Here is a 16,865-nt window from a genome sequence, read left to right as displayed (position 1 = left end):
TTTTTCTTCTGCTTTCCTTTTTTTTCGAAAAATTACTTCTGCTGTTATAAAATAAGATATACAAAAGGATCAACTGTCATTATTATTATTATTTTTTTTTAATGAATTTATCTTTTTATAGAAAAGTTAATTGGTAGGTACATTAAGTTATTCTTATAAAAACTTTCACAATCAATGAAAATTGAAATGTTGAATAATTTTTTACGAATATATGTTTTAAATAAAAAAACACAGAAATTTGAATTCAAATTGTTTTTTTTTTTTTTTTTGTATTTTGAGCCGTAGTTTTTATTATATGCGTAGGTATGTAATGAAGCTTCCAAAAAACATTTATTTATTAAATAAGAGATGTTTTGCCAGCGCGGAAAAAATACTATTGGCACAAAGGTTAAATGAAAGATCTTTATTAAGATTAAGTGGAAAAGATGCAAATTTATATTTACAAGGTTTAATAACAAATGACATGAAGCATTTGGAAAGTGGGGCTTCTAGCATGTACACAATGTTTCTTAACAGTAAAGGAAGAGTTTTATATGATAGTATTATTTATAATACAAACATTGAAAATACATTTTATGTCGAATGCGATTCGAATGCTTCTCTATATCTAAAAGATCATTTAATGCATTTTAAAGTAAGAAGAAAAGTAAACATTGATCTTCTCTCTGATGAATTCAGTGTTTGGGCTCTTGCCTTTAAAGACTACATCATAAATCCTAAAGATGTCTATAATTATAAACCTGTACTCAATGAATTGAAAAAAAATTTACCCCAATTAATTATAACAAATGATCCAAGACTACCAAGCATGGGGTTAAGAGTTTTAACACCGAAAGATTACAATTTAGTTAATGAAATTAAAAAGATAGCTGATGTTAATGTTCAAGAAGAAAATTTTTATAAATTTTTGAGGTATAATTTAGGCATAGGTGAAGGATTAAATGAGTTACCATTGGAAAAATGTTTCCCAATGGAAATAAATGGTGATTATTTGCATGGCATAAGTTTTCACAAAGGATGCTATGTCGGTCAGGAATTAACAGCGAGAACATATCACACAGGGGTTATTAGAAAAAGGATAATGCCTCTTAAATTCAATGAAGAGGTATCAATCACTCAACCTGGCATTCCAATATTTTCAGTTTCTCAATTAACAAAAGCAATTGGTAAACTTTTCGGGGTTGAACAAACCAGCGGTCTTGGATTGTTGAGAATTGAAGAAGCATTAAAAGCAAATGAATTAATTACTTTTGAAAAAAAATGTAATACACATCGTCCATTTTGGTGGCCTAATGAAGCACCTAAAATGAGAATGAACACTGGATGAAAAGTTAATAATAACTTATTTTAAAAAAAAGTTAGTTTGATAATTTAAATGAACTAAAAGAATTATTTTATTTTAGATAGAAAAATGAATGAATTAATGGAAAAATCAGTAGAAGAAGAAGAAGAAGAAGAAAAAATAAAATGGTTCGAATGTAGTTTGTGCAAAATGAAAGAAACTTACGATGCAAAAGAAGAAAAACCAAAATTTTTAAATAACATTACTTTTAATAAAGATTGTTATGTGGTGAAGGATCCATTCACATCATGGGAAAAAAAACAATTTTTTATTTTGGGCTCTGATTGTTATGTATGTAAAAATCCAGTATGCCAAGGAATAGAATGTAGTATTTACTATAAGGAAAGATACTGTCAAAATTGTGCTTGGAAAAGTAAAAAAATATTTCCAGAAAGATTACATTCAAAAATAAAAGAACCTAATTCATAAAAATATAAAATTAATTAATATTTTGTATCATTTCATTTAATCATATCCTTTTATCACCTCATTTTCATACTTAATAACGATAAATTCGAATCAAGCTTTATGTGGTATAATAATTTCCAATCCTTTTTTGTTCGTTTACTCTATGATTTTTCTAGAATTTTAACAATTTTTTTCTTTCTCATAACTTGTTGACTCGGTTTCTGAAAGATAAAAATAAAATTAAAAATGGCAAAATATTTCATGTACTCATTACACGGAATAATAATTCGAGAATAAATAAAAAAAAATATATATAAAAAACCTTTTGCTTCTTTTTCTTAACATTAGCTTTGCTTCCTGTAAAACTATTAGCAGAAGATTCTAATTTTGAGATTTTCATTTTATTTTTTTTATTAGTTTTTATTTTTGTTTGATTTCTCTTTGATAAAAGTTTTTCAACCATTTCTTCCGTTTTTTTCTTTCCAAATAATTTTGTTTTTTTCTTCAATTTGGTACTTAAACATCTTTTAACATTTATACATCTTTTTTTAAGTTCTTGACCATCCATTTGTAGAGCTAATTCAACTGCAGCTGTCGAATCAAAATTTACATATCCTATTCCTTTTCCCATAGAAGTATGAGAATCTCTTATTATTCTAACGCTATTAATTTTCCCACAATTTTCAAAAAACTCCCATAATTCATCATCTTCAATATCTAGGTAAACAAATAAGTACCAGTGACAGGTATTAACAACTTTACAAGTACTAAATGAGTAATGAAATATTAGGTTTCATTTTGAATAATTTTTTTTTAAACATACCAAATGGTAAACCACCTACGAATATTGCTTTATTAGTATCTATTTCTGTTGAAGTTTCGGCTAAATTAATTCGTAAATGATGTCCATCAACAATCATTCCGTTTGCATCAACGGCAGCTTTGACAGAATCTTCTGAAGCAAATTTAACATATGCTACAACACTATTTCTTCTAGGATTAAATTCTTTTTTTATTGCAGCTACTTTTTTTTTCATATTGATACTAGCTATTGGTATACATCTTATTCTCGCCTTAAAAGTTAATAAAATAAAACAATCATAAAATAAAAAGAATAGGAAATACATACAGTAATACTTACAGATACAACTTTTCCAAATCGAGAAAAAAGTTTTGTTACTTTAGTTTTATCATAAGTAATGGGAAGGTTACCAACAAAAACTGTATTCGTTGTAAAATCAGTATATAATTTTTTTTTAGGGATTTCAATTTTTTTATCAGATTCTTTTACTGTTTTTTCTTCTGATTCTGACATGCCATCAGAACTATCACTAGGTACTTCTTTTAAAGTTAAAAAACTTTTTAATATTTTTTTTGAATCTAATTTTTCTACATTATTTTTTATTTTCGATTCTGAATTTTTTTTTTTTGTTAATTTTTTTTTTTTAATTTTAACTGATTCATTTAAATCATTGTCCTCGTTATGTTTTTTATTTTTTTTCTTTTCAACAACCATTTTTGTTAATTGTTAAAATAATATTTCAATACTTTACTAAAGTATAATTAATTTATTGTAGAATTTCCTTGATAAATTATAATTATTTAAAATGCTTTCAAAATCTAACCTTAAAATCAAGTTTTTAAACCCGTAATAACCTTTAAATTTTTTCACTTAAAAAAAAAAAAAATATTTCTTATAAAAATAACTTGTTAAATACTACTAATGTAAGAAAGTAACTTTGAGACATTGTAGCACGTTTTTTTTGTTATTAATTTTAACTAATGACACGATAAAATGGATGAAAAGATATACGTACGAATATAAAATAGTGTTTTATTATAGAAATTTGTACAAAAAAATTAGAAAATATTAAAAAAAAAAAAAAAAAACCCTTTTTAAAAATAAAAGCTCTTATTTTCGATTTCTTTTTTTTTTTTTATAAATTAATTAAAGCAATTAATTATAACCTAAACCAAGTTAAAAATATCAATATTTTAAGTGCAAACAAATTATGTAAATAAAGTTGATGATAAATTAAATATTTTTCTTTTTACGGTCAGACTTTTCAAATACTTTAAATTATTTAACTGACTAAATTTCCAGTCTAGTAATAAATGAAAAATAAAAAAATCAATATTTTCAGTGAGATGAAAAAACGATAAACAAAGTAAAAAAAAAAATTTTTTACAAAGAAAAGTAAAAAATAAAAGTAAATTTCAGCTAACAAAATAATAATCTTTTATAAATAATAAGAGGTTAAATTAAAAAGCATCAGGAGGTTTGATTCTTAGAATGACTGGTACACTTGTGCAAGGCAAAACAGCTATTTCGGTTACTACAGCCGACACCAAATCGGGAGGTGTGACATCATACATGAGATTTAACGGAGTTACATATGGAATTGATTTCCATTTAAAAAGTTCCTTGGAAATGCATCCTTTATTCGATGCCAAGTCATCTGGATTTCCTAGGAAAAAAAATTACAAGAATAATTAATTACAGAGAGCATTTCAATCTTGAAACTTTGAACTTTTAAAAAAATATTTTCTTACCTAATTCGTTATAAACAAATGAGTCTGTTTGAACTTTTTCACTAAATTTATGAGTTTCGCAACAAACTAAAACTGGAACATTGTATGTTTTAGCTAGTAAAGCTACTTGAGATGAGCCGACTCTAGACATGACATAACCATTTGCTAACAATGCATGAGCTCCGAGCAAAATTTTTGTAACCTATAAAAGAAAAATTAATTTGTAACACCTCAGCCATTTTCTTTTTCAACTCGCTGATGTATAATAAACATTAAGAACAGATGTGAACCTACTTCCGGCATAACATAACTCAATCCGTTGACAAAAACATATGTGCATTTAATTCCTGCAGCGACTAATTTTTTCAATAATTCTTTCCCTTCCAACCAAGGTCTTCCATCGGCAACGATTACTTGAAATTTAATTCCGTCATTGTAAGCAGATATTAAAATTTGATGAATCAACGAAGACCTGTATAATTATAATAAAATTAATTTCAATTTCAATTTGGTTTGATGTTCAGTATTAATTAATTTAATAACTGTACCATCCATATGTTAAAATAACATCTCCGCATGTGATTTTTTCTCTGACGAATAAACATATTGCTTTAGCTGCCATTTCGAGTTGCTCTCTGATATATGTATCTATCCATTCATTTATACCGTTTTTATATTCAAGCTCTGTTCCCTTACTTTGAGTAATTTTAAATTTCAAATGCTTTACCGCATTCACCATTGACACAGCCACTGGTCTATACCTACTTAAATAAGACATACATTTTGAAATTTCACTTTCTAATCCTCTGGAAAAATCTTGATTTGATGGCGCTTCAAAATCCATCACAACCTAAAACCACAAATGAGGCATCATTTTTTATTTAGCGATTATTTAATGGACTAATTTTTAGAATTTTAACTAATACTAATACTTTTATAACATGGAGTAAAAAAAAAATTTTTGACTTACTTTTTTCAAAGCATTTAGTAATGCCAGACAAGATGCATTAGCCCCAGAGACCACTCTTGAAGCATATTGAGTTCTGAGTTGTATTATACTGGGATGAATACTTTCCGGACCATCGCTAAAGTGATAAAAAATTTTAATATGTGTGTAACAAAAACCTTTTTATTTATAATATACATTACTTGGTACTTACACCACATCCGATTCAGGCAAAAAATCATGCAAATGAGTAAATAATTTAACTTTGTGTATAACTTGAGCAGTAGGAAAAGGTGTTTTCAAAATTTTTACAGGTTTACTAACAGGTTTCGATTCGGAAACAACTTTCCTTTTCTCATCAACTTCTTTAACAGATTTTTGTAATTTTCTAGCCCTGTCAGCTTCTTGTTTAGCTCTTCTTTCAGCTTTCAACTGAGCTTTAGATTTTTCTTCTGTTTTAGTTGCATTTGTGCTATCTTTTACGGGTAATTTTTTAGAATCAGCATCATCATTTTTAGAAACACTATGATTGACTTTTTTTTCAACTTGTTCAATACTTTTCTCTATTGTAACTGCATTTTCGTTAACTTTATTTGTAGTATTTACATTTGAATTGCTAGCATTTGTAAGCGAAGAAGATTGTGAGGGTTTATTTGAATTTGTTTTATCTTTATTTTGACTGTTAACTTTTTGACTTTTACTGGCACCTGATTTAGATTTATTATTCGCTAAAGTACTATTGCTAACAGCAGTATCACTTGTTGCATTGTTACTTTTATCTTTTGATTGATTTTTCAATGCTGCTTTTTTTTTCTTTTTCTCTTGTCTCTCGGCAAGAATTTCTTCTCTAGTTTTTTCAACGTTTGAAGACATTTTTACAATTTAAAATAATTTATTCAATTACCATTTAGTTAATCTGAGAAAAATCGAAATTAAACCATATTACATAAAATTTAACAAAAATTAAGTTATAAACAAGTCAAAAAATTTTTTACGTACATTATTTTCAAGTGGATAATAATAAAAAAAAAAAAATTTTTTTTTTTTATTATTTACTCAACGGTGATTTAAAAAAAAAAATTTCATTTAATTTTATATATAATTTGTGAAAATGTGTATAAGGAAACCTTATTCACAATTTCATAATGATTATTTATTCTGAGATATTTTTTTACAGAAATGCTGCGTTGCCAAATATTACACAATAACCATTTCCGCTTTTTCGATGCTTCGAATTTAAAAAATATTAATTTAAAGTTTAAATTATGTTTAATCGTATAGTTCGTTAGATGAAACAATTAGAAATTTCTTTTTTACGTTACATTTATTTTTAATGAAGTAAGAACATATATAATTCATATTAAATATTCATTGACTGCTTTATCTCTGATAAGTTTTGTAAGGCAAAACGAAACTCGACACAAAAACACTGCTTTTTTTCAATTTAAATGTTTACATTTTTATTAAAGAAAATTTCATGTTGAAGTGTATACATTGTTTTATTCATTATGATACTAGGGTCAAAGTATTTTTTCTATTAATTAAATAGAAAAATTTAATCGAAATTGTTAATCAATTCATATCGTCGTGTCATTTTATTTAATTTTAATTAAAATGAACTACATTTCAAGCTCTGTTATTATTAATATTACTCTGACTTTAAAATGGTAAACTCACCGATAATTTAATTGATTATTATTATTATTAATTTTTTTAATACATAAAATAAATATTCGACTACTTTTTACTTTTAGTAATTTTATAAAAATTAACCCTTAAAATTTATTTACAACATTTATCCTTAAATATTTCATAACTTTTATTATTTATGATAAGTTAATTGAAAAAAATATTTATTGATTGATTAAAACATTTGAAATTCTTTTTCCAGTTTTTAGCAATGCAATAATATTTAGTAAAATGTGTGCTCATCACAGCCAAAATAATGCGGGAGGGCTCAAGGCTCTCGATTTGGATCAAATCTGGGAAGATTTAAGTCAGGGTATACAGGAAATATATGGACAAGAATCAATGACCAAGAGTAGATACATGGAACTCTATACATATGTCTATAATTATTGTACAAATGTTCATCAGCAAAAAAGTAAAAATTTTAATTCTTCTAGAGCTAAATCGAAAAGATTTGGTGGAGCTCAATTGGTCGGTTTGGAATTGTATAGGAGATTAACTGACACATTGAAAGAACATTTAGTTGAAAAATTTAAAAGGGGAATCGATTTGATGGATGAAATCATATTAACTTTTTATACCAAAGAATGGGAAAAATATCAATTCAGTTCCAAAGTTTTAAACGGAGTTTGCTCTTATTTAAATCGTCATTGGGTTAAAAGAGAATGCGAGGAGGGGAGGAAAGAAGTCTATGAAATTTATCATGTTGCTTTGGTGACATGGAGAGACAAACTATTTGAAAATTTAAACAAACAAGTCACCAATGCAGTTTTAAAATTAATCGAAAAAGAAAGAAATGGAGAAGTTATAAATACTCATTTGGTTGGTAGCGTTATCGATTGTTATGTCGAAATTGGAATCAACGAAGATCAACCCAATAGTAAAACTCCAAATTTAACAGTGTATAAAGAATATTTTGAAAATCCTTTTCTCAGAGACACTGAAAGGTTTTACATGACTGAAAGTGTTAATTTTTTACAACAAAATCCTGTTACTGAATATTTGAAAAAAGCAGAGCTCAGACTGGAAGAAGAGAAAAAAAGAATTCAAATATACTTACATGTGACAACGCAGAGCCCATTGATGAAAGCCTGTGATAAAGTTTTAATTGAAAATCATTTGGAAATATTCAATACTGAATTTCAACATTTACTCGATTTGCAAAAAAAAGAAGATCTTGCTAGAATGTTTCGTTTGGTTTCGCGGATACAAGAGGGTTTGGGAGAATTTCGTTCCCTGCTGGAAGCTCATATTTGTAACGAAGGACTTTCGGCCATCGATAAATGCGGGGAAACGGGAAACGATCCGAAAACTTACGTCAATACCATTTTGGAAGTCCATGGAAAATACAACACTTTGGTCACACACGCGTTTAACAATGAATCCGGTTTCGTTGCCGCACTCGATAAGGCTTGCGGTAAATTTATCAACTGCAACGCCATAACAAGACAAGCAAACAGTTCGTCGAAATCGCCCGAATTATTGGCGCGATATTGCGACATGCTACTAAAGAAGTCAAGTAAAAATCCCGAGGAATCGGAAGTGGAAGAAACGTTAAATCAATTGATGGTCGTTTTCAAATACATCGAAGATAAAGACGTGTTTCAAAAATTCTATAGTAAAATGTTGGGTAAAAGACTCGTGCAGAGAATGAGTGCTTCGGATGATGCAGAAGCTAGCATGATATCGAAATTGAAACAAGCCTGCGGATTCGAATACACGTCCAAGCTACAAAGAATGTTTCAAGACATAGGCGTGTCGAAAGATTTAAACGAACAATTTCGAATATATCTCGAAAATTCGGAAGATACGACTGACATCGATTTCGGCATACAGGTTTTGTCTTCCGGATCATGGCCTTTTCAACAATCCTACTCATTTTTTTTACCAGCCGAACTCGAAAGAAGCGTTCACATGTTCACAACCTTTTACAGCAGTCAACACAGCGGTAGAAAATTAAATTGGTTGTTTCACATGTCAAAGGGTGAACTCGTCACAAATTGTTTTAAAACTCGTTACACCCTTCAAGCGTCGACCTTTCAAATGGCTGTACTTTTGCAATACAACACTTCATCATCTTGGACGGTTCAACAATTGGAAGAATTAACACAACTCAAATCTGATATTTTAATTCAGGTTCTTCAAATCCTTTTGAAAACAAAATTATTAGAAACTGATAACAGTGAAAGCGACCTTCAATCCACTTCACTATTAAAACTCTCTGAAAATTTTAAAAATAAAAAACTAAGAGTAAATATAAACATACCCATGAAAGCCGAATTGAAAACGGAACAAGAAGTCACTCAAAAGCACATTGAAGAAGATAGAAAATTACTCGTTCAAGCTGCTGTCGTAAGAATAATGAAAATGCGTAAAGTTCTCAAACATCAACAGCTTGTCGCTGAAGTTCTCAATCAGTTAAATTCACGTTTTAAACCAAAAGTCAACACTATTAAAAAATGCATAGATATTTTGATTGAAAAAGAATATCTAGAAAGAACGGAAGGTCAAAAAGATACCTACAGTTATCTTGCATAACAAGTTAATCATAACTCGTACATCTTCTTAATAATAATTATAATAATAATAATTCATTCACTTATTTTTTTTTTTTTTGCAATTCTCATTGGTTGCCAAAACCAAATTGCAATTTATATAAGTCTGTGATTGTGTCACTTTGTTAAAGCTTTAAAAAAAAAAATAAAGAATTTAAGTCAGATATATATTTGAATATAGATAAAAGCACAACAATATATATATAGTCGAATGTTTAAAGCATTTATTAAAAAAATATATACATATATATATTTTTTTTTTTTTTTCTTAAAATAATGTTTTCTTTTATATACCTATAATTGTTCTCAGACAATTTGAAAATAATTGATCTGTTGCATTTGCCAATCCACAAATAATTCCTAATATGTACCTGGGGACAGGGGTGGCGGCTAAAAAGAGTAAACATGTATGTAATATTTTAAAAATTTTCAAGTTTAAGTAGAATAATGTTTTACAAACCTGTCAATGCTTGAACTTGACTAAAATATATATATATGTAAATAAATATCACATGGATTTCTCTTTGAAAATCATCCCAAATTAATATTGTCAAAAGAAAAAAATATCCAAAACTTGAGCAAATAATAGCTTTAGATATATCCACAATATTACTTTTCGATAAATTTTTTTTTCTCGTATAATAAGTGTATATGTTTAAAAAGAAAAGTATAAATAATATGAATAATAATTTTCCTAGGAAAAAATAAGTCCATAAAAACATCATTGCTTATGCATATTAAAACAATTTGATCAATTTAATTACCTATGAATTTTGATAAACAAATAATATAAAATTCTAACTCGTAAAAATCAGTCTCTTGAAATTTAACTTTTTTACAACTTATCCATTCGTCAAATGAAATTACGATAAGTAATAGAAAAGCTAATTTAATGTAACCCTGAAATTAAAACCTTGTCGTAACAAGTACACTGATTATTATTTAAAAAATTTTCATTTTTATTATATTTACGTTATAATGTGAATTGTATAGTACATGTCTGTACCCTTCTTTGCTAAGTAAAATTAAATCTATTAAAATAATTATTCGATCGTATTCTATATATTTGTCGGCTACATTTCCACATTTTTCCTAAAAAAAAATAGTGAAGAAAAGAAAATTTCCACTTTAACCAAAGTAAATAAAAAACAAGTTGTCGTTTATAATTAAAAATTATAAATTAAAGTTTTTGTTGTAAACTTACGCAATTGATTAATTTCAAAACTGATGGACTATATTCTCTGTATAAATGTTTCACTCGATTCCCACAATTAACACATAAATAAGAATTTTGTTCTGCCATATAATACAGAACTTAAAATCCACATAATAACGATACGTTAAACTTTCATCTAATCATGGGATACGTTAACCTCAAAACGTGGAATTAGATAAAATTTAAATTTTTCATAGAGTAAAAAAACACATGTTAAACCATCTGCTCCATTAACGGACGAAGTCAAACATTATTGTTTCGTCTACAATTTGACATTTGAAGGTATTAACGTTTTTTTTTTTGTTGCAAATTCTCTGCGTATTTTATATTGAAGAAGGTCACATCTAATGCTTGATTGTTATTAATTAAGATTTGGGGTTGGAAAAAAAAATAATTTTCTTTTTAATTTACCTGCCTTAAATGGCGATAATTGAATATTTGCTTATATAAATAAAAAAAAAAAAATACAACAAAATAATTTTTCAAAAAGGGTTTCCATATTTCCGCCTTAATTTTATTCATTTATTTATATGATAAATGTATATATATATATTTTATAATGAGCACGCAATCAATGTTTTTTATTAATCCCTGAAACACTGTATAATTGAATCGAGTTCAAAAGAAATAATAAAAATGTCATTACCAACAGTTTTTTATTTATCCACTTCTTCAATGTCAACACTTTCTGAAGGGATTGTCGGGAAGAGAAAAAGAGGGGGTACAAAAAAAACAAAATCAATACCTAAAGGAGATATTTTGATAGATTCTGCTAAGAATGAATGGATAATACTTAATTCGATTGCAAGAGGTGGTTTCGGAGAAATTTATACAGCTTCTAAATCAACTTCGGCAAAACAAGACAACTTTATTATAAAAATTGTAAGATGTTAATTTTATTTATAAAAGAATTTTCAAAGACATTCAAAATTATTTTTTAATATTTACGATTTTCATTTTTCAGGAACCTACAGAAAATGGACCATTATTTTGTGAAAAAACAGTTTACATTAGAATTGGTAAAAAGGAAGACAGTAAGCTCATTATTATTATTATTATTATTTTTTGCTTTTTTACACATAAAATGTTTTTCCTCAATCAATGAATACAATTGTTTATGCAGTTAAAGAATACATGAAATCGAAAGGTTTAAAATCGTTAGGAATGCCACAATTCTATGGTTCTGGAAATCACATTGCAGATGGGAAAAAATATAGGTTTTTAGTTATGGAAAGATATGGTAGAGATTTATGGTCCATTTTTTTAGAAAACAATAGAATATTTCCAGTATCGACAGTTTTTAAAATAGCCAATCAAGTTGTAAGTTAAAATGAATTTCTTATGTTAAAATGTTTTTTATGTTTTTTAAAAACATTGTTAAACATGTTTTTCCAGCTTGATGTTTTAGAGTACATTCATTCGAAGGGATATGTTCATGCAGATATAAAAGGAGCCAATTTACTATTAGGAAAAATGAAAGGTTATGAAAATCAAGTTTACCTTGTCGATTTCGGTCTTGCAGCAAGGTATACAAATGTATATAAACCTGATCCTAGAAGAGCTCACAATGGTACATTAGAATATACTAGTAGAGATGGACATGAAGGCAGTATGTGTCATTTATATACACACACACACACACATAATAAATGTTTTTTTTTTTTTTGATTCGACTTTAAAAAAGTTAACCTTTTTGTTCTTGTGAAATTTTTAGTCGTTACACGAAGAGGTGATATCGAAGTTTTGGGTTATAACATATTACAATGGATTTCATCGAATTTACCATGGGAACATATGAGAGACTTAAATGAAATTCATGGGAAAAAAGTTAAATACATGAAAAATTACAATCAATTATTACAGATTTGTTTTAATAACAAAACTCCACCAGGTGAGTTTCGAATGAAATTATCATGAAGGAACCATATTGTAACTGACGTTAATTAACGGTTTTTTTTTTTTTACAGGAGCATTAGAAAAATATTTTAACGTTTTGTCCAAAATGGAACCGTTACAAGAACCAAAGTATAAATTATTAAAACAATATTTAAGCGATGGAATCGCACAAACGGGTGACACGAGTAATAAATTAAATTTCTCACCGAAAAAATGTAGGACGATTGATAAAAGTCCTCCATCTTCGGTTCCTGCAAAACTTCGTAAAATGAATAATGAAAAAATAATTTGTCCTACCCATAAACGTCCGCCAACAACAAATCGTAAACGCGTAGTTCCTTCTTGTACTCCTTCATCATCATTTTCTTCTTCATCTGATGAAGATGATGATGATGATGATGATGATGATGAAACAGATGATTTCATCGAAACAACCCCGGAAAAGAAAAACGTTAAAAGAAGTTGGAAGGATTGTCCTTCTGTTGTTAGTTGTGCCGAATTATTAATGAAAGATGAGAGAGTACTTAGACGATCGAAAAGAAATAAATGATTATTATTTCCATTTTTATTTATTTATTATTATTATTATTACTTTTTAAGTGATTTGAATGTAACACACACAAAAATGGAAAAATGGAAAAAAAACGCGCGAAATATTAACTTTACATTAAACTATTATTACTAAACTCTCGGATTTGTATTATTATTTTTTAATTTATTGTAAGAGAAAGTTTTTTTTTTGTTAAAGCTTAAAAACAAACATTTGTTGTGTTGTTAAATCATTCCACCACTTTTTGATATATAATTCATTTTTTTGCGTATGATTTAAATAAAATTTATTTTAAAACCGTCTAACCATTTCTAACCGTTAAATTTTCCATTGCCTTGCAATATAATCTCATGACATTTTATGTTACTCTATGACTCATAGAATATGAAAATTTGTCAAAATAATTTGTCAATAATAATGAGTTAAGCGGTTTAAATTAAAACGTTCCTCTTTAAAAAATAAAATAAAAACTTGAAATATTTAATGTTACTACTTACATTATTATTGATTTTTGGACTAAAATTATGAAACTTTGACAATTGACGCATTCACTCAAATGGTAACTAATATAATAACCGTTAAATCTTTTTACTAACGAAAATTCTAGAACGTCCTCGCACGTAAACGATGGTAATACCTCGAGTACTGATTTATAACTGAAATTTCCCTTCATAGCGCAGGGATTTTGAAAGGAAACCTCGTGACTCCGACCGGATATAACGATTCATATAAGGAGAAGGAAGTTGATGTCTTTTTAAAATAAAATAAACAGAAATAAAGGTTTATATAAATCATATAATCGTTTAAGTATTTTATAAAATTGTTAAATTATAATTTTGTAATCATTAAATTGCCCAACACAGACATTTTATACCTTTTTTTTTACAACAATGAGAACAAGAATAAAAGACTTTTTAATTAATAATTCATATCGTTTGAAATCCTTTTGATACCTAAAAATTTTAATCAAAAGAAAAAAAGAAAATGGAGGAGGATAAATAAAGGTGGGCTTTTAAACATTTTGAAAATAACAAGAAAAACTTTCTTCTTCGCTGCTCCCTCGATGACCCCTGGATTGAATGTCCTCTTCTGCGCTGCTCCCTCGTCGACCAATGAATGAGACCTCACCTCTTCTTCTACGCTGCTCCCTCGGCGACCTCTTCTGCGCTGCTCCCCCGTTGACACCTTGAGTGTACCTTCTCTTCTTCGCTGCTCCCTCGTCGACCCCTGGATTGGACCTCCTCTTCTACGCTGCTCCCTCGTCGACCCATGGATGATGAGACCTCTTCTTCTTCTTCGCTGCTCCCTCGATGATTAGTTCCACAGATTGAATCTCCTCTTCTGCGCTGCTCCCTCGATGATGATTATGATGATTCCATTTCTAAAAAAACTGCTTTTCCGATCTTTTTTTTTTTTTTTGTTAAATTATGACCAAAACTCATTTTCTAAAGAGAAAACCATCCAAACAATATCCGGCACCAACATAAATCTACATAAGAATTGACACACTCCTTCGACACGATATTCTATGGGTGTATAGTAAAACTAATACTGATGAAGTGAAAGAGTTTTCGACTAAGCATGTATAATACGAGTAGCACACTTCGTGTTGTATTCTAACCTTCGACCGATATAATCCTCTCGTTATTTCAATGTAGTTTCAATAGTCCAAAACTCTTCAGAGACACCGCTCATGGAGAACCAAGATGAATAATGAAGGATGTTAAGGATTGTATACATATAAGTGATGGTGTAAAAAATTAACGTGAAATTTGGTTAAGAAAAGGAACGCCGGATTTATATAATAAATAAATTAGGAAATTAAAAAAGCGATAATTAGTCGTCGTACTTGTCGTCGTCGTCGTCGTGTGCTACTACTTATAGACGTTGAGACGTCGCTATCAACAACCATCTTCGTTAAAATGACTTTTGAGAAAAGTAGTCGGGACGCGGACGTTGAAATCGATAAAAATCCTGGATGTAAATCCTACGAATGTGGTATCATAGTGAAACTTCGAGAATGTTAACTAAAACGCTGAATGACCGAGACTGAATGATGGATGGATGGATGAATGGCTGCTACTGTTGCGGTAAATATTATACCAAAAGCGGTTGCAGGCTCGCGAAGACAAGTGAGTGGGACTGTCCGAGTAGTAGCTAATCGTGTGGAAACAACTGGAATGAGATGAATACAGGCAGAGCAGAATAACGGAAGAAACCCCAACTCCATGATCTGTTTCCATCTCTATTCATCGGGTTATGAGGATAATATCGCCGGACGAGACGATCGGGACCTGGACTTCCGAGAGTATATACGAGAATCGAATAAAGTAGATGATTTCTCTAAAAACAGGACCGGAAATTTTTTCTAATCTGGACGGCTTGGGTTGGACACACGTTCGCAATCGTTCGTTCCTTTATAATAATAGAGATACACACGGTATGCGATCGATCCCTTTTCTGATCGGACATCAGATGAGAGGCTCGTTGAAATTGGAGAATTTAACTCTGAAAATATTACAAACCCCTCCCCGCTTTTTCCCCGAAAAAAACACTCACTTTTTTTTTGCATTTTTACCTGGATCAAACTCTAACAATGTTACACGTGTGTGTGTGTGTGTGCAAGTACTTTACAACAAGTAACACTTCTTTTTCTTTTATACTCAATCGAATTAAGTGCAACGTAATAAGACATCTTGGACAATCAATCAATCAATCAATCTGTATTCATTTCGTTAATTTATACCCCTTGTCCCTTTTTTTTTTTTTTTTTTTTTTTACTGCAAATGGATAATTTTCAGGTAAGGATTTTTTTTGTCTGCATCCTTTGATTACGTGATTTTGGGGAGGTATGCATCTGTAATGTAAGAAATAAATTAAGAGCCCCATCCCCCTCCCCTTTAGAATGAAAAAAAAAACAAACCGCCGAGTAAACTTTTTCATTGCTTTTCCTTTGAAGCAACTCTCCTTTCGCAACCTTTGAAATTTTCAAGCGATTGTCGAAGGAACCTTTCTAAGCTAAAGCGAATCTAGGGAAACAAAAAAAATTTTTCGGTTAAATCACTACCCCCCCCTGAACCCCTGTTGTCAATAAAATACAAACTATACGATTTGTTGGTAACTTTACAAATGTTCTTTAACCATCGATCAGGAACTTGACTGATCCACACGAATGTCCTCCACGCGTCGCTTAAAAAATAATAGTCCTATAAAAAACCTACGAATAGCAAAACTTATTAACAACCCCCCGACCCCCAAAAATATGTTTTTTTTTTTTATGATTTCAATAATACACTTTACGGCAACTCCTTTGCTTTACATACGGCCTCATTTCGAATGAACATAGTTCAGTGTAACTTAATACTGTATGGTATGGACAGTTGATGTCAAAAAAATTAGAAATACCTTGAAAATGTACGACACGACAACCATCGATTTTTGTTTTGAAACCACCGTTTTTCAGCGGTCAAAAGCTAGAAAGACTTTAAAAATCTATTCTGATTAATTTCCCCCCCCGTGCCCCACAATTTTTTTTTTTTTTTGTTATATACAATTCAGACATACCTTTAATTAATACATACATTTACTTAAGTACCTATCGTAGGCTATCCGTAAAGCCGGAATCGTTAAATTGTCAAACACACTCTTTTAGATGTCTATGCGTAAATAAATACTAGTCTTAACGAAATGGGTTTTTTTTATTATTTAAATAGCCCGATATGAACCTATAA

The 16,865-nt window shown here is 29.0% G+C and overlaps 6 protein-coding genes across 6 annotated transcripts; 3 read left to right on the top strand and 3 right to left on the bottom strand.

Moving 5' to 3' along the window:
- Window positions 1–295: 295 nt before the first annotated feature.
- Window positions 296–1,327, top strand: Phum_PHUM546690 (uncharacterized protein; the record flags this gene model as incomplete). The annotated part of the gene is made up of 2 exons (XM_002431731.1): window positions 296–303; window positions 349–1,327. 2 exons carry the CDS (start codon window positions 296–298, stop codon window positions 1,325–1,327), a joined length of 987 nt encoding a protein of 328 aa, XP_002431776.1.
- Window positions 1,328–1,911: 584 nt separating this feature from the next.
- On the bottom strand, window positions 1,912–3,065 carry Phum_PHUM546680 (RNA-binding protein, putative; the record flags this gene model as incomplete). Its single annotated transcript, XM_002431730.1, has 4 exons — window positions 1,912–1,971; window positions 2,073–2,467; window positions 2,574–2,823; window positions 2,892–3,065. 4 exons carry the CDS (start codon window positions 3,063–3,065, stop codon window positions 1,912–1,914), a joined length of 879 nt encoding a protein of 292 aa, XP_002431775.1.
- A 947-nt stretch (window positions 3,066–4,012) lies between these two features.
- On the bottom strand, window positions 4,013–6,101 carry Phum_PHUM546670 (translation initiation factor eIF-2B subunit delta, putative; the record flags this gene model as incomplete). Its single annotated transcript, XM_002431729.1, has 6 exons — window positions 4,013–4,218; window positions 4,304–4,484; window positions 4,577–4,754; window positions 4,831–5,132; window positions 5,253–5,367; window positions 5,443–6,101. 6 exons carry the CDS (start codon window positions 6,099–6,101, stop codon window positions 4,013–4,015), a joined length of 1,641 nt encoding a protein of 546 aa, XP_002431774.1.
- Window positions 6,102–7,148: 1,047 nt separating this feature from the next.
- On the top strand, window positions 7,149–9,455 carry Phum_PHUM546660 (Cullin-1, putative; the record flags this gene model as incomplete). The annotated part of the gene is made up of 2 exons (XM_002431728.1): window positions 7,149–7,332; window positions 7,357–9,455. 2 exons carry the CDS (start codon window positions 7,149–7,151, stop codon window positions 9,453–9,455), a joined length of 2,283 nt encoding a protein of 760 aa, XP_002431773.1.
- Window positions 9,456–10,414: 959 nt separating this feature from the next.
- Window positions 10,415–10,775, bottom strand: Phum_PHUM546650 (arv1, putative; the record flags this gene model as incomplete). Its single annotated transcript, XM_002431727.1, has 2 exons — window positions 10,415–10,564; window positions 10,677–10,775. The coding sequence occupies 2 exons, from the start codon at window positions 10,773–10,775 to the stop codon at window positions 10,415–10,417; spliced, it is 249 nt and encodes an 82-aa protein (XP_002431772.1).
- Window positions 10,776–11,324: 549 nt separating this feature from the next.
- Phum_PHUM546640 (Nucleosomal histone kinase, putative) lies at window positions 11,325–13,090 on the top strand (the record flags this gene model as incomplete). The annotated part of the gene is made up of 7 exons (XM_002431726.1): window positions 11,325–11,570; window positions 11,653–11,722; window positions 11,812–12,008; window positions 12,084–12,297; window positions 12,403–12,579; window positions 12,656–12,915; window positions 13,001–13,090. The coding sequence occupies 7 exons, from the start codon at window positions 11,325–11,327 to the stop codon at window positions 13,088–13,090; spliced, it is 1,254 nt and encodes a 417-aa protein (XP_002431771.1).
- Between the last annotated feature and the right edge of the window lie 3,775 nt (window positions 13,091–16,865).

The sequence above is a fragment of the Pediculus humanus genome, genomic scaffold (assembly GCF_000006295.1).
Source record: "Pediculus humanus corporis 1103172108293 genomic scaffold, whole genome shotgun sequence".
NCBI lineage: Eukaryota > Metazoa > Arthropoda > Insecta > Psocodea > Pediculidae > Pediculus > Pediculus humanus.
The sequence above is the reverse complement of the archived record's forward strand: the minus strand, read 5'-3'. Positions and strand labels throughout refer to the sequence as shown.